This window comes from Nyctereutes procyonoides, unplaced genomic scaffold (assembly GCF_905146905.1).
Source record: "Nyctereutes procyonoides isolate TBG_1078 unplaced genomic scaffold, NYPRO_anot_genome, whole genome shotgun sequence".
Lineage (NCBI taxonomy): Eukaryota > Metazoa > Chordata > Mammalia > Carnivora > Canidae > Nyctereutes > Nyctereutes procyonoides.
The window spans coordinates 11980815-12004651 of NW_026575033.1; the positions used below are offsets into that span (position 1 = coordinate 11980815).

A 23837-nucleotide genomic window follows, 5' to 3' on the forward strand; every position below is an offset into this window, starting at 1 on the left:
TGGCTATTACTATGAAGCGAGAGGAGGGGTGGACTTAACATTACAATCTCTGAATGTTCTCATGTAGACCAAACCAAGCTACATTTTCTGTGGTTGATTATCATGCATGTTGGCAGCCAATTTAAATATTTTGAAAAGAAAGTTTACTTTTTTCATGTTCACAGATTTAATGCTACTTTTAAATAAATATTGTCCTTTGTTTTCACTGCCCTAAAATGTTAATAATAGCAGATTCGAGCTGTTCTCACTTTTCTCTTGAAGGAAATAGAATCATATCTGTTTATATTCCCTATGAGGGGAGAACAAGTTGGGCAGGAAAGGGATTAATTTGAACATGTCAGGAACGCTCCAGCCCCCTCTTATATCATTTGATTTTTAGAGAATCAGGGGATTAGGGATACCTCCATCATAAGGTAGGGGTTTTTTCCCTAATTATAACTTAAATCTCAGGAAAATACAATACTTTAATTAAGTGCATTATAATTTGAAAAGCCGGAACATGCGTACTTTATTATTAAAGCAAAACTCAGAATTCTTCTGCTCCTTCTGACTTTTTATCTCATAAACCTTACAGACCTACTGACAGCCAATTACGAGGGCTAAGCCAGGGTAGGCCAATTGGACCACTCCTCAATCATATAGTTGATGCAAAAGGAATCTGCTTAAAACCAAGAATCATTTTAGGAAGATAGAGAAAAGACTTTCCAATTCCTTTTAGATTTCAGATAACATTTAATAAAGCCGCATGATTTTGCAGTGTAAAGCACGGACTCGAACAGAAGCATTGGAGTCAGATAAAACCTGTGCTTAATGAAGTCTTAGCTTCCCCAATTCCTAGACATTTGATTCAGTGCCTCAGTTCACTCATCATGGGGTGATTAAGAAGAATCAATGAGATAATGTATATCGAAGGCTTAAGCAAAGAACCTCGCTGGTACTAGCATGCAATAAAGGACAGCTATTATTATACTGCATTTCAGATGCGTCTGTACTTAACTCTATGCTTCCAGCCAGCCCCTTAAAGACAAAGGCAAAATTATATGTGCACACCATGCAGCTGTACCTGTTGCGCGCTGTGTGCAATAACACCCTTTCTCAGAGACTCCATTTCGCCTCACATGCACTCTTCGTTAGGCTCATGATAATACCGCAAATTAGGAAAGAGTAGTCACTGAATAGCTAAAAATTTTAATGGCAGGAAGTTAGGAAAGAATAGTCGCTAAAGAGCTCAAACTGCTGCTTGTCTATTGCTGTATTTCTCCCTGTTACTATCCAATATTTGTGCCCTGAGACTCTACCTTGCTGTGTATTTGAAACTGAAATGCTGGTCTTGAGGCTTTGGAAAATGGTTTTTTTGTTTTGTTTTGTTTTTGTTTTTGTTTTTTTATTAAATCATTATCTCAAAGTTTAAAAATACCTTTTACTTCTTCCCTAGGGGGGAAAAAAAGTGTAGTTCCATTAAGCTGAGGGAGATTCAAGCAGTCTCATGGGCTTTTAAACAGTTTTGTACAAACCACTCATTGTTTTGAAGTTAATGATACATTTCAGCCTGATAAAGTAGTTCTAAGTACTGTGAGGCAGGTCGTATAGGTGTTTCTGAGAATTAGTAAAATAACCTAATAATCTAATATGTAAATACAATTGCCAGGTTATAATTATATGTGTAATTGCTGGATTATAATGGCACCCCTGATCTGGACATCACTGTTTAAAAAAAAATGCTTTTCTCTTTAGAAAATCTGTTGTGGTTTGAAGACCTGTTGTCAAAAGGGCATAAGTAGAGAGAGAAACTTCTCTTAGTATGGAGGTGTATCCTTAACTAGGTAAAGACACCCAAAATCCAAATTCTAACAAATAGTAAAACCTACTTGGCATCTAGGAAACCAAAGAAAAAACAACCCTGAAATCCTCTATAATGTTATGAATCTACTGATTCCTAGCCCTGGGAAGTGAAAAGGAAGATCTTATCTTCTTTATCTTTCGACCCCCATGCAGCCAGACAGAACAGAAGAGAGGTGTGTATGTGGGAGGAGGTAGTGAGGGACGACAGGGGAGATAGACGACATAGAGGACACAGTCCTGGAGCATGGCTGGAAAGGATAAATCAGAAAGTTATGATTTCTCCACAGTCAATTAAAGAAAAGAGCGCAGAACATTTCCACATAAATGGAGCAAGGGGGAAGGGAACAAAGGACGCAAAAAAGCAAATTCCAGAAGAGATAGAAAGAAAATATGTAAGAGTTCAAGCTGGAATCTAGCAAATGCTGGTTTTTCTCAGACCACCAAACCAGCTGACCATTTTAGTTGAAAGCAAGGCAGAGACATGCAAGGATAACATTTACTTTTTATTTGATGAGTGGAGGCCATCATCACTTCTACAGTCATAGTTTGTTTGCTAGACCTCTGACTTTGCAGCCAGACTGCAGAACTTTTAAAGAAGCCATCTGCCAGGTAGAGCACAGGATGGAAGGGCGGGTCGGGGAGCAGTGCTGGGTTCCCGGCACTGCTGCTCTGCTCCATACACACCCACAGCGGGTTCCTTCCTGATCATCACCAACCATCTCTCATCTCCTTGTTGCAGCCAACTTCCACTTGGCCGCCTGCCTAACAAGGAATTTCATAAAGACGGATGTTTGTTCTGTGTATGTGGTTCGAAACAAAAGGGTACGAGAGAATGTAAAAATGTTTTCCCAAAACTTAAAAAAAAAAAAAATCTGTAAGAGTTTGAGAAGCAGTAAGAAAAATAAGACTTGTGATCTGCATGGGTAATTATTTTTAAGTAATAAGTCATGTTTACTTTATGGCATTGGACCAACAGAAATTCCACACAGCCACCTTCACACCACTTTTTATGACCATCTACAGGAGCATGCACTGGTGTGCCGACGTCTGCTCAAATTCCCCGCTCTTCTACACCTAATGATTTTTTGGATCTCTCCTCCCCTGTGCTATTAACTGTTGAAAGGAGGGGCTACTTAGTAATTCTACACCTGTTCACATCCACGCCTTCAACTTGCTAAGCTTCCCAAACAAGTGCAGGGTAAAACAAGAGAACATCTGAATCTGGGGCTGAGGCGGCAGGGACTGCTGCAGGCTTGGGGTTTGGCTTTTTGGATTTTTGTTAAGAGTCTTGAATGTATGTCCTACGATGGCAGTTGATGACAGCAATTTATATTCCAGAACGAAGAACAAACTAAATTCGTCTCAAAATGATTATAAATCATCAAGACGGAGTAGTCTGCCACCTGAACTACTCATAGGAAATGACATTAGAGGAAGACTTCAAAGAAACTTGAAAAATTTGGAACCTATTCACCTGAGGCGCCCGAAAAAGAGACCGTCCATATTTCCAGGTAGGAATTGTTGAAGTTTATGCCTGCCAGTAGAAAAAAAGGACTGTATTTCATTTGTTATGATCAGATGTGTTATATTTAAAATTAACTTGGGACGTTTGAGATCTTAAAGTAGCCAGATAAATATGTTTGAATGTAAAAAATAAAAGTGATTTCCTCAGTCTGAAAGCACCCTCATCTTCTTCCTTTTCTTTCCTTTGTTTATTGTAACATCTTCAAGGATCTGTAGGTTGGCAGCTATTTTATTATTTGTCAGTTGCGGCCGGATCAAGGAACTGCTTTGCTTGCAATCTGGAAGAATTCCATGCTGCATTTCATTCTCTGGCGTATTTTCTTTATTTTGCAAGATTATTGGATTGTTGAGTGAGGCTGATGTTTGTGTGCACCAGAAATTAACACCATTAAATACTCAAATGCATGCTTCAAATTCCTGTCTTGCATCAGAGCCTAAAACCATTTGTAGTAAAGGGCTCAATTAAACAATGTAGATGGTGAACTGTAGTACTGCACAGAAGACCCATGGATTTCAGTCTTGATTAAGGGACTCTGATTTCTGCTTCAGGTGTCCATGCCTGGATATTACAGATGTGTAGACCAGATGAGATGCCTATCACAGTGACCCCTGACTGAGGTATCACTGGAGAGTGATCCCTGAGAATCATGTAGTCGACTGGATTTCAGTCCTATTTGCATTGGACTTTCCTGGAGAAACCAGTAGTGGCCTTTTTGTCGTGATTGATTTATTGGAGTCTTTACGGAGGATAGATTAGACCCAACTGCCAAGGACCAAACCTCTGATGATAGAAAACAAAAAAATAATTCAATCAGGTTTTACTTCATAAAAATGGATTTGACTTGCCAATCAGCTGAGTCATGATCCTGCTTGAAGAAATAGCTAGGAGATGATTTAGTATGGGGACTCAAGGCCACCAGTTGAAAATTACATTTCCTAAGGAAGCTCTTGTTTTCATGAATTTCTTCTTGGTTCAGCGATGGGGCTCTTCATCTTTTTTCTCTGCTGCAGAAAAAAGAGAAGCCCAGACTAGAATGGGTCAGAGGTGCAAGTTTGTGAGTGTGTTGTAGTGCAAAGGAAGGGACAATGTGAAAGATGCTGTAAGGAGGAGCACTCAAGTGTCTGATGTGTCTAGAAAAACAGCTACTTTCTGCCTGTTCTCTTTGATCTGAAGGCAACAAAGAACCCAGGCAGGCCTTATTATCCTGAAGCAGCATGGCAGAGAGCACTTTGTGTTGAGTTGGTTTGCTAGCACTTCTTCAGGAACATTCTCCCAGAGCTGTTCTTCACCTTCAGCTTTTTTTCTCTCTTCCTTTATTCTTTGATTTAACATCACCCACATCCATTTACGTTATGATGCATACTGCCTTCCTCTATTACCACCAGCCCAGCCCCATACTTCTTGAAGGCTTCTCCTTCTTTCCCAGGGCACCTTACCTCCTTTTGCCGTGATTCCCATGTGTCTTCTCTTTCTGTAAGGTCATCTCATTCTGGGCTGTCAGTTACAGCTGCAGCTGTGGTAAGATCTCTTACCTTGGACCTCACACAAGTTATCCTTTCTGAGATCTCGAATTGTCATGATTCACAACAGAGTAGCGTTCTGAAAAGGGCACTACACATAGGGGAGCTGAATTCTAGTCTAGTCTGTGTCCCCAGTGGCTGTCTGTTCTCTGAGCCACCCCACTGACCCCGTGGCCTTCAGGTCGGTTCTTAGTTTCTGCCTCCATTTCCCTCCTTGGGGAACGTGGCAGGAGATGGGCTTCTCATCCTTCCAACTGACAGATGAAAGAGCCTCCTAGGCCAAATTTTGGACAATATTGGCTACTTGATTTCTAAATTCCTCTTTAATCAAACCATGACTCCACTGTCATACAGGCTATACTAACTTCTTTTTGCAGTGGATAACTGTACATCCCACCAAAACTCCTAAGCATCTCTTGAAAACAGAAACGTATAAGGATTGTGATAACTACTGCCATCTTCTACTGCTGTGCAGCCATAACGAGCAGATATGATGTATGTTGGGATCTGAGAGTCAGAGAAACTAAGATGCATCTCAGAATTAACCACTGGCAAAACCAGGCCTCAGATCTGGGTATTTTGATTCCAGTGTTGAAGCTGTTTCTGCCCAATTACACTGCACTCTGTTGTCAACTGTTGTTGCCATTTGTCTGATGAGATTCAAGATTGGAATACATGTCAGCATTCCACTATGCATTTACTCTGACCCTTATGAATGCACAGATGTATATACCCTCCATTTCTAGTCCCATGTGTTCAGCCCTGTGCTACAATGGTTGACTGATTAGTTGATCAATTCATCCATTCATTCATGAAATATTTTTATAGTCCTTACACTGTGTTAGGGATTGACCTTCAAGAATCTAACTATATATTACCCTTCTCTTCTGTGGCCCACTTCTCCTCTAAGGGCCATCTCACACTGCAGAGAGTCATCCACCCAAGATGCAAGTCTGGTTGTTTCATTCCCTTCATTAGAATTCTTCAGTGGTTATCACTATTCTTAGGATAAAGTCCAAAGTCCTTAATATGAAGTATAAGAGACTGCATAATCTGGCCACAGCTTATCTCCTCAGTCTCTCTCTTGGCACACCTTCCCTTTGTATTTCAACCAACACAGCCAATTTCCGACCCCTGTGGCCCATCATGTTTCCTCTTCTAGAATACCCTATCTGCATAGTTTCACCTAATTCCCACCCTGGCTTTAGGTGTCAGTTTAACATGCCTTCTAGGAAGTTTTCCTGCTCTCCATCTGGTTGGTCCACTCTGTGTCCTTCTCCTTCTCATAACGCCTGGACTTTTACCTAGCACAGCACTTATCACATCGTATTGTAATTGTCTGTTTACTTGTCTGTATCTTCTACTAGCCAATGAACCATGGGTCATATCAGTCTCAATCACCACTGTATCCTAGTACCTATCACAATGCCTGGCACATACTATGTGCTCAATAAATATTGATTCAGTGGATTCAAAATGCACTGAACTGAATTAGCTCTTGGCATACCTGGCTTTCTCTGTCTTCTTCCAGACTCTCTTCATGCCATTCTTCCTTACCCCCCACCCCCACTTCCCACTCACACAGTCTTACATTCCTATTATGCCCTTTGTTTCATTCTCCACCTGGGCTTCAAGGCCCAGTTAAAATCTTCTATCTTCTGCAATCAGCTGCTTTTCTTCCTCTGACCTCTTTGATTTCTCCTTTATGCTTACCATTTCCTTGCCCTCAGTACTGCATAATGCAGAAAAAAATGAGTTTTTCCTGGCACTGTGTTCAGTTGTCTTAGGTTGGGAATGGATTCAGTGGTCACTTTGTAACTTAGTGGCAGCTGTTAAATTTTTGTTTGTATAAAAACTCTTTGAAAATAGGGACTGGGGGCACCTGGGTGGCTCAGTGGTTGAATGTCTGCCTTTGGGGTCCTGGGATTGAGTCCCGCACCAGGCTACCTACAGGGAGCCTGCTTTTCCCTCTGTCTGTGTCTCTCATGAGTAAATAAATTAAATATTTAAAAAATAAAAATAAAATAGAGACTGTGTCTCCTATGACCTTGCATGATCCACTTGTCCAGGAGAGGGAATTGCACATATTAGGTGGTTATTCAACATCTGGTGGTTAATTAACTACTTCGCTATGAAACGGGGTCTGTCCTGTAGGGCCTAAGTCTAGCTCCAGGAAAGCACTAGTTGGCAGATAGAAACTATCCCAGGGGATGTTCTATATACTGACTTTCATCATTTTAAGAACTCCTGGTGAGGGAAAACTGCAGGTATCCCTTGTCTCAGTGTGTAATTCATTCAGTGAAACATGTATTAGGATTCTACAAAGGAACTATTCTAGATCTTGAGGAGAGAGCAGAAAATCCTGGTTTCTGGTCTAGGCAGATGTGAAAGAATTTTCCCAGCTGGGTGCCTTGCACATCACACCACTCAGTAAGTGCCTCTGGAATAAAGAGACTCAGAGCACTGAATCTTTAAAAGGAAAGCCAATATATTTTAAGATCATATTTACACAAAAACATTCAATACTAACCACTCTTCTTCCCTTAAAGAAGCCTCAACAATAGAATGCTAGCTAGAGCTGAAGTTCTGCAGTTTCACTGGATTCTCACCAGGCCCAGTGTCAGGAGTGAATGTCTCTAACAAGCCCCAGCCTGGGCTCCCCCTCCTCCTAAAAAAACTCCAGCAGCTCCATAGCACAGTGAAAGAAAGGGAAGAGAGAAAAGTGGTCCTAATATATACTATACCTATAAGCATGTCAGATTAAAATAAGCATCTGAGCCTGCTCCTGGAAGCCAGTGCAGCTCAGGTGCCAGGTGTAATGGGCTGTTCACTTAGCACTCTTAAGCAAACAAGTTGGTTCATATAATCAGCTAGTTCTTAAAATATCTTACTGATTTTTACAATCATCTGTTCTGAAAAGCAAGCACTCATCTGCTTAGAGGAAACAGGCAGCTCAGCATACTTCCTTGTTGCTTAGAGGACAAGTGTGCTGAGGACTGCTCTCGGCCAGAGGAGTAGGGAACTCTGGCCAGCACTCACAAGGCAGATACACCAGCTCATCTGGATTCTCGTTTTTAGCTCTACTCCACTGCAAAGGCATGTTTCCTTCAAATATCCACAATCTACAAAAACAAAAACAAAAACAAAAAAACCTCCTCCAAAATCATATTCATTTTATAACTAAGTAGATTTTGAACATTTCTAAAGTAAAACTGCTTGCTGCGCATAGGTTTCTACTGGAAACACAGGTTAGCCATTAGAACAATGGCACCTAGATGTGCTCCAGCTTCACTTAGGGTGGCCAGAAGGAGACTGTGAGGATGGATAGTTTGATTCAGGTTCCCTACTTGTCATAGGCCTAGCAAAAGACCCTGTAATTAAGCATGCTTCCTTGGGCACCTGGGTGGCTCAGTTGGTTAAGCATCTGCCTTTGGCTTAGGTCATGATCCTGGGGTCCTGGGATAGAGCCCATATCCAGCTCCCTGCTCAGCAGGGAGTTTGCTTCTCTCTCTCTCTCTGGCCCTCCCGCCTGCTCATGCTCTCTCTCTCACTCTCTCAAATGAATAAAATCTTTAACAACAACAAAAAGCATGCCTCTTCAAGAATTGTGTTCTCTGTTAGAGGTCTATCACTCTAAAACCCTGCTGAATAGTGCATTTGGTGACATTTCAGCAGGGCCTTCAGGGGAGGGGCCTCCTTAGATATTTGCTATAAAAAATTGCATCCTGGGATCATGTGCCATTGTCATCCGCTGCGAATAGGTTCAGCGGCTCCACTTGGTAATGATGGGAGCTATATTAATACACTCTGGTATTCCCCACAACACCCACCAGCAGGCTTTGCATATGATAAGTGCATAAGAGGTGGTGAAATAGCCAGCTGTGAAAGACGTGCGAGAATAAAATGTGTCACAACCACTCTGTAAGCCACACCCCTTCTCATCTGGTCCTGTAACTTCCTCCAGTAGCTCCTTCCAGAGCTGGTTGTTTTCAGGGGCCAAAGCAAGAGTTTGAACTTCTATGTTAGCCAAAGAATTTCACATAGTAAATATCTGCCTCACTGCTGGGTTCAAGTCCTGATTCTCCCTCTTACTAAATGACTAGTCACTTGATCTCTCAGAACCTATATCCTTCTCTGAAATGAGAATGAAAACACCAGTTTCACAGCTTGCGTGGAACTCCAATGAGATAATGCATTACTATAAAATGATATTCAACTGCAATTGCTGGTGGGCTCTTATTCTTTAGTGGTAGTAAAGGTTTTGTTTTTCATAATTAGTGTTTTCTCCTATTACTAGGTGAATAATAGGTACGATTGTAACACTTTTGCAAATCTTTTTTTTCTTTAAGATTTTATTTATTTATTCATGAGAGACACAGAGAGACAGATGCAGAAACATAGGAAGAGAGAGGAAAAGCAGGCTCCATGCAGGGAGCCCGATGTGGGACTCCATCCCGGGACTCCAGGATCATGCCCTGAGCTGAAGGCAGATGCTCAACCACTGAGCCACCCAGGCATCCCCCACTTTTGCAAATCTTCGTGGTTGGCAAGTTCTTCAAAGTTGTTGTTAATCAGACCCTCTGCTAAAGTAAATCCTAAATAGGTCAATAGGTCTATACTAGTAGTAGAACTATTAATTTTAAATTTCTCATTAAAAGAGCAGGATATGGGAACTCTTCTTTGTGATTTAGTATCCATAGATTTTCTCACCATGAATCATTAAACTTGAGAGTTCTGTCCTGTAAAGCTTCTGAAAATTGTTTGATATTAGAAACATCAATGTCTGTGTTTTATTTTTTTTATTTTTTTTTATTTTTTTTTAACTTTTATTTATTTATGATAGTCACAGAGAGAGAGAGAGAGAGAGAGAGAGAGAGAGAGGGGCAGAGACACAGGCAGAGGGAGGAGCAGGCTCCATGCACCGGGAGCCCGACGTGGGATTCGATCCAGGGTCTCCAGAATCGCGCCCTGGGCCAAAGGCAGGCGCCAAACCGCTGCGCCACCCAGGGATCCCCCAATGTCTGTGTTTTCTACACTTATGTGTAGCTTTGTGGTCTTGTGGTCTTTAATATGTTTTCCTAATTTTGCCTGTGTAAGGCCTTGCTTTTGGAAACTCAGACCCTAAGCTTTTTTTTTTTTTTTTAACTAAAACTTGGAATAAGAAGATAATTGGTTTGCACTTGTGATTTTAAAAAATTGAAATTCCATGTGAGATTGTAAGTGAATTCATGACTTGAAATTAATCTTTTTAAATATTAGTGTTTAGACTTCAAAATCTTTTGAATGTTAGCATTTAATGTTTTGACTTAAAGTATTTAACAATATTTATGGAATTTCTTATTAAAAACTACTGATGCAACAGAAACAGTCTGTTTACTTAAATAATCAAATTTATTTATTGGATAAGTCTATTCAAAGGGATGAAGTTTTGTTCTTGTTTTCTAAAAAGAAACAAACAAAAAGCTCTAATGAGATTATTAGTGGCAAAGTAGTTACTTTTAAGGAAAACAAAAATGCTGAGGCTGTAATGTTTGTATACATGATTAATAAGCAAGGGGAAATATGTTTCACCTTTATGCAGGGACCGATAGTAAGCTCAGCATAAGCAGAAGGCATTAGATTTATACCTCCACTTCAGGCTTTTCTCCCTGTCATAAAAAAGAATTAAAAAAAAATACAGGTTTCTGAATTCAGAACTTACTATATAAATATATGGAAAAGTGGCTTAAACATTTCTTTTCTATCTTTTTTTTTCTTAAGATTTTATTTATTTATTCCTGAGAGACAGAGAGAGAGGCAGAGACATAGGCAGAGGGAGAAGAAGCAGGCTCAATGCAAGGAGCCTGATATGGGACTAGATCCTGGGACTCTGGGATCACGCCCTGAGCCAAAGGCAGATGCTCAACCACTGAGCCATCCAGGTGTCCCAACATTTCTATTCTAAAAGCAATTCCTCTCCATTTGTTGATCTACAGTAAATGTGTGACTACAGATTTAAGAGCCCATACACTTTTCCCTATCTTTAAATAATGCTATAAATATGTATTCACATTAAGACTAATTAAAAGATTACATATTTATATAGTTTCCAGTGGTTATTTTTAAGCATTTTTATCTGTCTGCATAAATAATGTACTTTCAACAATGATTTAGAATGGAAATGGTCTTGCAGGTAGTCAGTTACATGAGAAACCACCATACCCCCCGTTCTTTTGCTCCAAATACTTTGGGACTATCTAACTATCTAAAAGATCTTTCCCTTCAAAGTTTAGTTAAGATACCTCCAAGTTTATTTCAAGATCTAGAAAGATATAAACTTGGGAGAAGAGGGTAACAAAATGAAATAAAACAGGTAGTTATTTTCTTCTGGGATGCATGTACAAACTCATTCAAGACGGTCAGGGTATTTTTCAGTCACAATTTTAAAACCTTTCCATCCCAAGTGGGTTATGAGTTTAAGTTTTTCTGTGCTGAGGAGTTGATGTACCTCCAGATATCCTGGAAACATGAGAGGTACATCTAAATGAACCTCTGAACATCCCAGCATCCAGAGCCCAGAGCCATGAGGATGGTCATTAGATCAGACTCACTGATGATGCTTCTCTGCTATCAAATACCACACTTCTCTCCTCTGACCCTGACACTTGAGAAGACTAAAGTTAGCTTAATGGATAGTTAATGCTAGATGGCATATTTTAGGGTGATTATGGGGAAGAGAGATACCATTTCAAGAAACATTCCTTAGTTTTAAATACTGAAATAGGTACCAAGGGTAACTGGAAGATATACATGAGAAAGACTACAACATCTGTTCAACAAAAATCTAAACTCTCTTGCTAAGTGAATATCTGTTAGGTGCAAAACACTGTCCCAGGAATGGATGATGGTTAAGACATTGATATACAGTAATTTGTTCTCCAACTTAAGTGGAGTGCATTAATTTGGGCACTGAAGCTTCTCTGGCAACCAATATTGAGCCTCTCTGTTGCACCAGCTGATGGCCATACTGACACCATGTCATCTGGCACAGAAGCTACAGGAAAGTCCCAGGGGCACCTTAATTCTTCTTCTCCTCTTCCTCCTCCTCCTCCTTAGAGTTTCTTTGCTTGGGCTTTGTTCCTTTTTGTAATTTATGCCTCTTTTCTGAGCCCTCTAAAAAACAGAGTGGGAAATTTTCCTAAGGTGAATGTCTGTCCCTGGGGCTCAACTCAGCAAGAGGCCCAGTCCTTTGAGATATATTCTGACTCCTATATAACTAAGGGAATATCAACATCAATTTAGGGCAGAGTGCAGTAGTCCAGAGTACCCATCTCCAGGTCCTAACGCCTGCTCAGAATCATAAGATAAAACACTAGGACTCTTTCTGCCACCTCCTGACCATTTATTAAAAGTGATAACAGTGTGTTATGGACTGAAAGTTTGTGCCCATCCCCAAATTCATATATTGAAGCCATAATCCCCAGTTGATGGTATTTGGAGATGAAGCTTTGGGAGGCAGTTAGGCCATGAAGAGTGAAGCCTCTTATGAACATTATTCGTGCCCTTATGAGAAGAGATGCAAGAGAGATGACCACTCAACTATATGAGGACACAGCAAGAAGACAGCCATCTACAAACCAAGAAGAAGGCCCTCACTAGACATCAAATCAGCCAGCACTTTGACCTTAGACTTCCAAGTCTCCAGAACTTTGAGAAATAATGTTTGTTGTCTAAGCTACTTAGTCTATAGTAATTTGTTACAGCAGCCTAAACTGGCCAACCCTCAAAGCTTGCTAGAGGCAGCCAATGGATGAATGAGAAACATTTAAGCCCTTAAAATAAAAAGCTTATTAAAAATACAAGTAATATTATAAAATACACAGAAACATCCAATGAGTTAAAGTTAATATCATACATGATGCTTTTTGCTGCACAGAAATTACATTATTCAGAAAGAGGGTAAACTACACCTACTGTACTTATTTTCTTTCATTATGGAGTCACATGTATCTTCTCAAAAAATATTGCCAAATATAATTATTTTTAACAACAATGTCACACACTACTACATAAGTAGTTAAATAGGAGGCAATGCATTTTTGGAAAATTGTAAACATCCCAGTTATGGCCTTGCATTTTGTCTTAATTTCTGCTAAATTAGGGCTTTTTTGTTTCAGATATACCCATACTGTTCAGTCAGTCCTTCTTTAACCAAAAATAGAAGACTAAAATCTGTATGCTTAACCAAGCTTACCTAATATCTATAATGATAGAAGCCATTTTATTGGCAATAAATCAGCTTCTGATTCTTACACCAAACACCCACACACACAAAAACATGGATGGGCAGGAAGAAAGGAAATGGTCTGGGATGAAATTCTTCATAGACAGTGCAAAATGAAAAACACAAAATCTATATCAAGAGGGTGATGGTAGCAGATGTAGGGGATATAAAAGAAATCCACCAGGAATTTGTCTAACATGTTCAGGAGAGGGCACTTACAAAGAAAAATAAAAAGGCAAAAAGAAAATAATGTGACAACCATGTATACAGTCACCTCCCACAGCTGGGAGTAGGTGAAGTGGTTTTTATTTTGAAACTTTAACTGCTATGGACAGGGCAAGATGACTTACAGGTATAAAAGTGGGTTTGGTGTTGCCTTTGGGTTGTAGGGAAGCTCCCTAAATGTTAGCTAGATGGTTAAAAGGGAGAGTAGCAGGAGTGTCATCATTGTTTATTTGGTAAGTAATGGTTCCCTCTTTAGAAGGTTTTTTTTTAAAGTTTCTAAACACTGAAAATAGTGATGAGTTAACACAGGATTGAATTAGGTGAGCTGAGCTAGGGAGAATGGAAGTTTACTGTTTAGTCCTTTCCCCAAAACAACTACAAAGATTATAAGCCAATGACCCAACCACTGCTTCTGCGGGATTTATGGGATCAGAAGGGGGAGAAGGTGGAGGAGGAAGAGAGAGAAAGAAGCCTCCAAAGAGTTGATTGCCTTCTCCTTTTTGTTACTCTCCTCCTTGAAAGGCTCCCTACCTCAGTCTGTATATTATAGCTTCAAAAACAATATTAGGAACTAACTTAATTGTATTTGGGCAGCAGAGGTACAAATTACTACTATATGAAATTTTGATGTTCAGATAAAGTCCAGCATTGCATGCTGCTTTCATTACATTTGAAAATACAATGTGTACTTCAATAAAAAAAGAAAATACAGTGTGTAGGGATAGGTGAAAAATCTACTCAAAAATCCACCACATTCTTTTAGAAGCTATAGTAGCGTGGCATAGTTTTGGTTTTGCTTCTTTAGAGTGTGGTCATTTAAGATGAACAAACACTATAAAATAGATTAATATGTAAAAGTTGTGCACAAAGTACAGATTAATCAGCTTACTGGAATTCTACCCTTAACCTGGAAGGTCCATAAACCCCTAATTTCTCATACTCTACAATTATCATCTTAAGGTACCATATTGCTAGATGATACTCATTCCTGAATGAGTGATGTGCAACATCTATTTAAATGTGGCATAATAAGCTATTGCATATTTGAGGAATTAAAATAAGTTATAAAATTTCTGGACACCTGGGTGGCATTCAATTCTTGATTTCAGCTCAGGTCATGATTTCAGGGTGGTGAGATGGAGCCCCTTGTCTGTCAGGCTCCATGCTGGGTGTGGAGCTTAAGATTATCTCTCTCCCTCTCCCTCTGCCCACTCCTGTCTACCCCACACCCCAGCTTGTGTGTGTACACACTCTTTAAAAAAAGAAAAACAGTTATAAAATTTGAAAGGCAATGAATCTCATTCAAAGTTACAACACTCCTCCAGTCAACTTTTAAGGTATATAATTCATTGAGAAACATATCTCACTTTAAAAAATTTTTATTTCATTATTGGGAAAATAGGGAGAAGTGCACCCCTTTTTAAGTTAGAGGAGTTCCTCAAGCCTGCATCTTGCCAACTCCAGGCATCAATGAGCTAGTTATCATTCTTATTTTAACCAGTGATAGGACCTCTTAAAAACCTATGATAGGGAATCCCTGGGTGACTCAACAGTTTGGCACCTGCCATTGGCCCAGGGCATGGTCCTGGAGTCCCGGGATCGAGTCCCACATTGGGCTCCCTGCATGGAGCCTGCTTCTCCCTCTGCCTGTGTCTCTGCTCTCTCTCTCCTCTGCGTCTTTCATGAATAAGTAAATAAATTCTTAAAAAAGAAAAAAAACCTGTGATATTTCCTCAAAAGTTTAATTCCCTCCTAATTATTAACCTACTGATACCTTTGAGTCCAGAGGATTTACTATTTTCTCAGAGCTCAGGCCAAAAGTACTTGGTGGTTGTGCTGTTGAAGAATCTAGACAAGAAAGTAGTTCATTTGGTAGTAAAAAAAAAATCAGAGAATCATGGAATTTTGGACCTGAAAGAAATCTTAGAATCTAATTTAATGCACTCATTTTACAGATGAAGAAATAACAGACCTACACAGACAGCTTACACTGAGGGTCTCTTGCTTCCCAGTCTAATCTTCATGATATCACCACAGGAACCTAGATGAAGAACCTCTGGGGTCATTTTTTTATGAATAGAGAGAGTGAGGAGAAAGTGACACTCACAACTTTCCTTTCTGGAGACGAGCAAATCATGCACAAACCTGTTTATTCAACTCCATATGTCCACCATTTTTTACACTGTGATGGCTCCTGGGGTGGGTGGACAGGCAAGGTTGGAAGTTCTAAAAAGTCCATGTCGCTCTCAGTTGGTAAGACTCAACTGGGATGGGGGTGACCCTAATTTCGTGCATGGCATCATGATCTCAGCAGGTTTTATCTTTTATTCTGTCTTCCAGATGTTAAAAAAGTTTCTTTGACAAACACAATCAAGTGAGTGAGGAAATTTCAGTTTAAGGTAACTTTAGTTCAAGGAAGCACATAGGAAATGTGATTCTCCTGGGGCAGGGGGAACCTGGATCCTATATAAACATTTCCTTTTTGGGAGAGAGGATCAAGGAGTGTGTTCCTTTTGAAAGGGAAAGGTCTCCTAAATTTCCATTGCCCTGATGAACTGAGATTTGCTACTATTACTTTATGACACCGAGGAAACTGAGACATATGGAATTTAGATTATTTATTCAGCACAAATGACTTTAATATTAGATGCTCCTGTTATTTTTAAGATTTTTTTATTTGCTCATTTTAGAGAGAGAGAATGAGAGAAAGCACTTGCACATGAGCAGGGGGGAGGGACAGGAGGAGAGGGAGAAGCAGACTCCCCGCTGAGCAGGGAGCCCAGTGTGGGACTCAATCCCAGGACCCTGAGATCATGATCTGAGCCAAAGGCAGATACTTAACCGACTGAGCCACCCATGCACCTGCCCCTTATCTTAAAAAGCTTTTTCAGCCACCCCTGTCACATGAGACTTTTTTTCAATTCCTACTCTATTGGTATTCTTCAACCTCTAGTCATCTTAATGGCTTTTTTCTCCCCTCTATCCTTTCAAATTCCTTTCTACCACCATATCCCCAGAATTTTATTCTCTTTTTCTGTTAAACAAAGCAATTCTGATCTTTCCAGCTCTTACTCCTAAACTCTTCTTCAGGCCTATCTTTACATATCCAAAACCAATCAAGTTCCTCATCAAAATCCAAGGGTCTTTTGAAACTATTTCCTTTAAGCCTGTGGTCTGCCCAGGAGTACATGAGAATGGTCTACAAATCTTATTTAAATTTAGATGCTGGTTCATCAGTTTGGGATTGGCTTAGGGACACTTCTTTTAATAGCCATGAATTGATTCTGATAGACCTTCAGCTCATTCTTTGAGAAAATCTGTAGTCTAATAAGATTCATTTTCTATAGGAGACAGTTGGAGTCTAGATAGCAGGAGTTTTATAGAGAGAACTTTTATTCTGAAAAAAAAAAAAAGTCCTGGAAAGACCCCACTGTGATTAAACATCTCCCCATCATTCTATTGCTCAGCCTATCCTATGGTATAAACCAAAGATCACTCTTGTTAGAAGCTCTGTCAGTTAAAACTTTGGTAGACTCATTAGCGGGGGATAAGACTCATATTTCCTATCTCAAGAGGATTTCTCTTGTCAGAAAAATGTTTGTATTCACTTGAACAGGCTCAGTGACCCATGTGTAGCTAAGTCACATAGAGGACAAAGCTTGCTCTGGGACAACTCAGGGGACTTTGCTGACCATCTTCCAGTGGCATTTTATAGAAGACAATCTTAAAGGATTGGGAAGGAAGACACTTGGAGTTTGAAGTTCCACACTATTTTATATTTTTAATACCCAGAGTAGTTTGCAGTAAGTTCATATTCACTTAGGCAGCATTATTCACGAAGGGTACCTTTGTTTTCAACTCCGTTTACATTATAGTTGTGTCCCTTTTAAAAGACAATTTATTTTATTTTTTTAATAATAAATTTATTTTTTATTGGTGTTCAATTTACCAACATATAGAATAACACCCAGTGCTCATTCCGTCAGGTGTCCCCCTCAGTGCCCGTCACCCATTCACCCCCACCCCTCACCCTCCTCCCCTTCCATCACCCCTAGTTCGTTTCCCAGAGTTAGGAGTCTTTATGTTCTGTCTCCCTTTCTGATATTTCCCACACATTTCTTCTCCCTTCTCTTATATTCCCTTTCACTATTATTTATATTCCCCAAATGAATGAGAACATACAATGTTTGTCCTTCTCCGATTGACTTACTTCACTCAGCATAATACCCTCCAGTTCCATCCACGTTGAAGCAAATGGTGGGTATTTGTAATTTCTAATGGCTGAGGAATATTCCATTGTATACATAAACCACATCTTCTTTATCCATTCATCTTTCGATGGACACCGAGGCTCCTTCCACAGTTTGGCTTTTGTGGACATTGCTGCTATAAACATTGGGGTGCAGGTGTCCCGGCATTTCATTGCATCTGAATCTTTGGGGTAAATCCCCAACAGTGCAATTGCTGGGTCGTAGGGCAGGTCTATTTTTAACTCTTTGAGGAACCTCCACACAGTTTTCCAGAGTGGCTGCACCAGTTCACATTCCCACCAACAGTGCAAGAGGGTTCCCTTTTCTCCGCATCCTCTCCAACATTTGTGGTTTCCTGCCTTGTTAATGTTCCCCATTCTCACTGGTGTGAGGTGGTATCTCATTGTGGTTTTGCTTTGTATTTCCCTGATGGCAAGTGATACAGAACATTTTCTCATGTGCCTGTTGGCCATGTCTATGTCTTCCTCTGTGAGATTTCTCCTCATGTCTTTTGCCCATTTCATGATTGGATTGTTTGTTTCTTTGGTGTTGAGTTTAATAAGTTCTTTATAGATCTTGGAAACTAGCCCTTTATCTGATACGTCATTTGCAAATATCTTCTCCCATTCTGTAGGTTGTCTTTGAGTTTTGTTGACTGTATCCTTTGCTGTGCAAAAGCTTCTTATCTTGATGAAGTCCCAATAGTTCATTTTTGCTTTTGTTTCTAAAAGACAATTTAAATACAAAAATCAGAAACTGAGCCGAGAGTCATGTAAATTGTGTTATGAATTAATAAATTCTCTTATAATGCACTTTAAATAATTTGTTTTACAAAAAAATGTGGTACACACTTCTTAGAAAGATATCAACTCTATTGTGTAAAGAAATATATATGTATCTAATTATTCTAATGAATTTTCTTTTTCCATGCTTCTGTCATTTTTTTAACCTTTATTTTTAGCTCTTTGAATAGAAGAGCTAAATTTTCAATTTTTTTATTGCCCTGAAACATTTACCCAATGATTTTGCCCATAGTAGGTGCTCAGGAAAATGCTTATGTGCCACTCAGAACTGTGCCATACTTTCCCCTCCTCCATTGGCAGTATGTGAACTTAGGTAAGTAATTTAGCCACCTCTGTTCCCTAAAACATTCCCTGTAAAATGGGATAAAAATAGGAGCCACTGTTAAGAATCTCCACTATTTTAGGACCCATAAAATAGGCCATCTCTCGTGAACCCCTTGCTTTCAGGATCGAGTATACACTCTGGAGTGTGGCCCAGGAGCCCTCCTACTCCAGCCTCTGCTCAGATGAAAGGCTTCATGCCTCCCCTGGCCCTTCCACATGCTGCTTCAGCCCCACTGGCTACTGGGTGCTCTTCGGCCCTGCTGGCCTTTCACTGGTGCAGGTCTACACACAGCCCTCCTCCTCTTCTCTCTGTCATATTCTATTTCAGGGCTGAGCTGAAAGGTCACCTTATCACTCAAGCTGTCCTTACAATCCCACCCCCAGATCATTTAGTTGTCTCCCCTCTTGTCCCCTGGATTTTGCACCTTGTGTATTACAGTATTCCATTCTGTACATGTCTGTTCTTATCACCACCCTATCTGCCCAGGCTCCAAGCCTTTTGAAGGTGGAAACTATGTTACCCATGAATGAATGAATGAATGAATGAATGTTTTGCCTGGTTTGTCTATGCTATCAATAACAAGGGCAGAGCTGAATGATTTCCTAAGAAGTAATAGTCTATTTTTGTATTCCTTCCCTCTTGAAAGTGGTTTCCTGTCTCTAAATCTCTTATCACCTGGACTCCTGTTATTTTACTCTTGCCTTGATATATCCCAGTTTGACAAGAATTTTTGCTTATATTATTAGCTACTTTAAATCCTTCATGGATTTAATTAAGTGATGAGTGTAATACAATAACCTCTGAGCAATATCTGAGGTTTTCTTCCAAGGAAATTAATTAATTAATTAAAAAATAGTTTTCCTTCAAGGGCAGCCTAATTTTGCCACTTCTCTTTCCCCACTTAACTGTATCCTGGGTAAAGCCGACATCAGCTCTTCATGTATCCATCCAGTTGCCTAGTGGCTCTGAATCATGGTTCTTTATTAATTTGTTTTGTTTTGGCATACATAATTGGCTACAATTACTTGACAGTTTCCCCTTGACTAATATAGATCTACAAACTCAAAACTGTCATGCCCTTCACTTTGGTATCATTCCTTATGCTGCAATAGCAGGGAATATAATGGTGTTTTGTGCAAACAATACAGAAGAGAGAAGTAGAAAGAAAAGACACTCAGCAAAAGGAGATCATTATAAACTTGTCAGAAAATAAAAGTGAATTTCCTAAAATTATCAGTATAGGAACAAGTATATGCAACTTTTGCCTTAATAATTGGGTATAAAGTCTTATTCCTAGGAAAGCTAGCTGAAATGATGGTTCTTTGATGTATAGAATGAATTGTTTACCTGATGAAGCAACAGAACACACACCTCAGGAATAACCAGCTTTACAACTGACAGTAGACTCCTTAGGGCAAAGACTTTATGTGTTTGGCACAATTACACTTATTGTACACCAGTGCTATATAAATATTTAATAGCAGTTCCTCCCACACCTATTCCTGGCAGGTCCAGCCTTCCTGACTTGTCATGTCCATAATCAAATATGTATTTCCACATTAATCATGTGAGGTGTGGTGCCACTTTTAGGTTGGTTTCTCTGGGATGGTGCCACCATCTCTAGGTTTGGAGTGTGCACTAGATGACTAGGATATACATAATTAACTATGAATATCAAACACTACTCTCTTTTTCTCCTTGCTTTAAAAAAATCTCTTCATTTTTAGAGATTAGTGACTTACAGAGTGAGCTAGATTTTCTCCTAAAGGTAAAGCAGCCACCATTTTTGAGCTTGCATTAAGACCTGGGCTTCATCATCCAGGCTGTATAACTAACTATAACTATAACTTGACTTTGGGCAGCTCACTTTGCCTCTCGGTGGGCGGGGGGGAGGTCAGTCAGCTTGCTTGTCTGAAAGAGATACTCATGGGCTATTCACAAATGTTATTTCTGGTTTCAAATTTCTACAGTACTGCCTATTTCCAGATGTAGTATTTGTGCATGTTTAAAACAAATAGGTTCTCTTGTAAGTTTACCTTTCTACTGAATTTGAAAAAGGTGCTATCCCTTACTTGATCTGTTGTCTGATTTTTTTTTCCTTAAGACAAATTTACCTAATATTAATTACACAGAAGGGAGTCAGATTTAAATAGATTTTAAAAGAGTAACAAAATTTAAAGTAATCAGAAAAAAACAAAATCTACTGGCTCTGGGCAACAAAGGTCTACTAATTGTGTGATGGTGTGAATTCTGTCCCTTGGTTTCTTTATCAGTAAATTTGGAATCTTGTCTTTCTGATTACCAAAAAACAAGAAAGGAGGTGAAGACAATTACGGTCCATTGCAGTTAATAGTACTTTCCATTGGAAGCTTTCCATGTAAAGACTTCCAGTTTCCTGACCACGGGAGAGCCTTCATCTTTGTTCACACTTTCTCTTTCAACTGTTCTCTTGACTTTTGCCCACATTTTCTCATGTCTGGAGCTACTATCATTGTTCATGCAAAATGTTATTTGTTATTGTTGCAACGACCCTAATCAGCCCACAGAACTATTTAATCTATTGTTTCCATTAACAGCTTCTTCCAAAGACCCAAGTTTATCTGCCAAAAGTGTAGTTGTTAAGGCTCCATAAAAATGCTGTGCAAACCCTTTTACTCACCTAGTCTTCCTCTCCTATCTGGGAATTCCCAGTCTGCAGAAGTTTTGTTTGTGTACACTCAGGTTTCCATGGGCGACTCAGGTAAACTGGAAAATTCTTTGGCCCAGGTCAAGATCAAGATCATTTCTACCTGTAGTCACTTTTACTTTCATGAAGTTTAAATAATGGTTCAGGGAAGCGAACCCCAATTAGGTTTTTACCTCAGGAACATGGTGAACTCTGGTTCAACTAAATCTTCACAGTTAGATAACCTTCAACACCTAACTGTAACTTTTGTGCTTTCCATTGCAATGATTTACACCAATGTTAGTTTCACATTTAAATTACTATTATTATATATTATTGTGTGTATACACCCAGAAGCATTGGCACTGTTTTTAAGTTCAATATGTCTTACTTATCTTTCTGAATGCCTTTAAAAATGTATACTTCCCCCAAATACTACTTTTGGTCTTTCTCTCATTGACTAGGATTACCTTGCCTAGTTCGATTTTCATTCATATATTAGTAGATCTCATTATATTTATTGTTATGATTATTTTTCCACATTTATCCTTCCCGCTAATGGCTGTTATTCATAGAAAACTCATACACAGGATCATTCATTCATTCTCTCACTCACTCATTCATTCTGTAAATGCTATTTGAGTTTCTACTACTTGGCAGGCAGTGGACTATTATTACTTGCTCATAAGTATTGAAGTCTCCTGATACTATTATAGAGCCATCTATTCCTCCCTTCAATTCTATCAATATTTGCTTCATATTTTTAGGAGCTCTAATGTTTGGTACATATATTATTCTATCTTTTTGGTGAATTAAGATTCTTAACATTATATAATATCCTTCTTTGTCTCTTATAAAAGTTTTTGACTCAAAATTTATTTTGTCTATTAGTATGTCACCCCTACTCTCTTTTAGTTATTATTGAATGAAATATATTTTTCCATCCTTTCACTTTCACCTAAATTATATCTTTAGACCCTTAGATCCAAAGTCTCTCATAGACAGCATATAGTTGGATCCTGTTTTTTAAATCTGTTACACCAGTCTATGTCTTTTGAGTGAAAAGTTCAATCCATTTACATTTAAAGCAGTTATTTATAGGTAAGGGCTTACTATTGCCTGTTATTTTCTTATTTTTTTTCTGTAGGTCTTATGGATTTTTGTTCTCATTTCCTTCCTTACTGTCTTCATTTGTGTTTAGTTTATTTTTTTTGCAGTGGCCAGTATATATCCTATGGATATTTTCTTTGTAGTCACCATGGAGATTACATAAACTATCCTAATGTTTTAGCAACATATCTGAAACTGATAATAACTTCAGTTGTATATAGAAACTCTACTTATTTACATCTCTGCTCTACCCCTCAGTTTACATTATTAATGTCACAGATTATATTTTTATTTATTGTGTACCCATTAACATGGATTTTTATTCTTTATGCTTTGTCTTTTAAATCCTGTAAAAGAAAGAACAGTGGAGTTACAAACCAAAACTACAGAATTCATATTTTTACATTTGTCCATATATTGATCTTTACCAGAAAATTTACATATTCATATTGTTTCAAGTTACTGTCAAGTGTCCTTTTGTTTCAACTTTAAGGACTCCATTAGTATTTCTCATAGGACAGGGCTAGTGTTAACTCTCTCAACTTTTTTTAAATCCAGGAATATCTTAATTTCTCTATCAATTTTGAAGAATAGTTAGTCAGATTAGCATTCTCAGTTGACAGTTTTTCCTTTCAGTCCTTTAAATATATCATCCCATTGTCTTCTAGCCTGCAAAGTTTCTGTTGACAAATACACTAAGAATCTTATTGAAGATCCCTTGTACATGACAAGTCACTTTTATCTTGCTGCTTTCAAAATTCTCTCTTTGTCTTTGACTTTCTCCAGTTTGATTATAATGTGTCTTAGCGTGTATCTCTTTGTGTTTATCCTGCTTAGAGTTTGTTAAGATTCTTGTATGTGTGTATCTGTGGCCTTCCTCAAAGTTGGGATATTTTTACCATTGTTTCTTCAAATCAATTTTCTGTCCCTTTCTCCTTCTCTTCTGCTTCTGGGACTCTCAAATGCATATATTGATGTGTTTGATAGTATCTCAGAAATCCCTTCACTTTTCTTTATTCTTGTTTCTTTTTGTTTCTCAGATTTAATAATTTCAAATGACCCATCTTAAAGTTTTCTGCTCCTTTTTCTGCCTGTTTAAATCTGTTCTTGAACCCCCTCTAGTGAATTTTTCAATTCAGTTATTATTTTATTCAACTTTATAATTTTAGTTTGGTTCTTTTTTATGATTTTGATCTCTTTGTTGATAACCTCATTTTATTCATGAATTGTTTTCTCGGATTTGTTTAGTTGTCTGGCTGTATTGTCCTTTATTTTATTGAGCATACTTACGAAAAACATTTTAAAATCT

At 38.8% G+C, this 23837-nt stretch overlaps 1 protein-coding gene across 4 annotated transcripts in view; it reads left to right on the plus strand.

The window, feature by feature from the left end:
* The window catches only part of FRY (FRY microtubule binding protein), a 428026-nt gene that overhangs the window by 92941 nt on the left and 311248 nt on the right, over window positions 1–23837 (plus strand). For 2 of the 4 annotated variants that reach the window (XM_055317431.1, XM_055317432.1), the window contains exon 1: window positions 3026–3353. In XM_055317431.1, the coding sequence (XP_055173406.1) occupies window positions 3149–3353 (205 nt within the window). In that variant the 5' untranslated portion in view covers window positions 3026–3148. Of the gene's footprint in view, window positions 1–3023; window positions 3354–23837 lie in introns of those variants that run through there. The other 2 variants (XM_055317436.1, XM_055317438.1) reach the window with 2 other exon arrangements.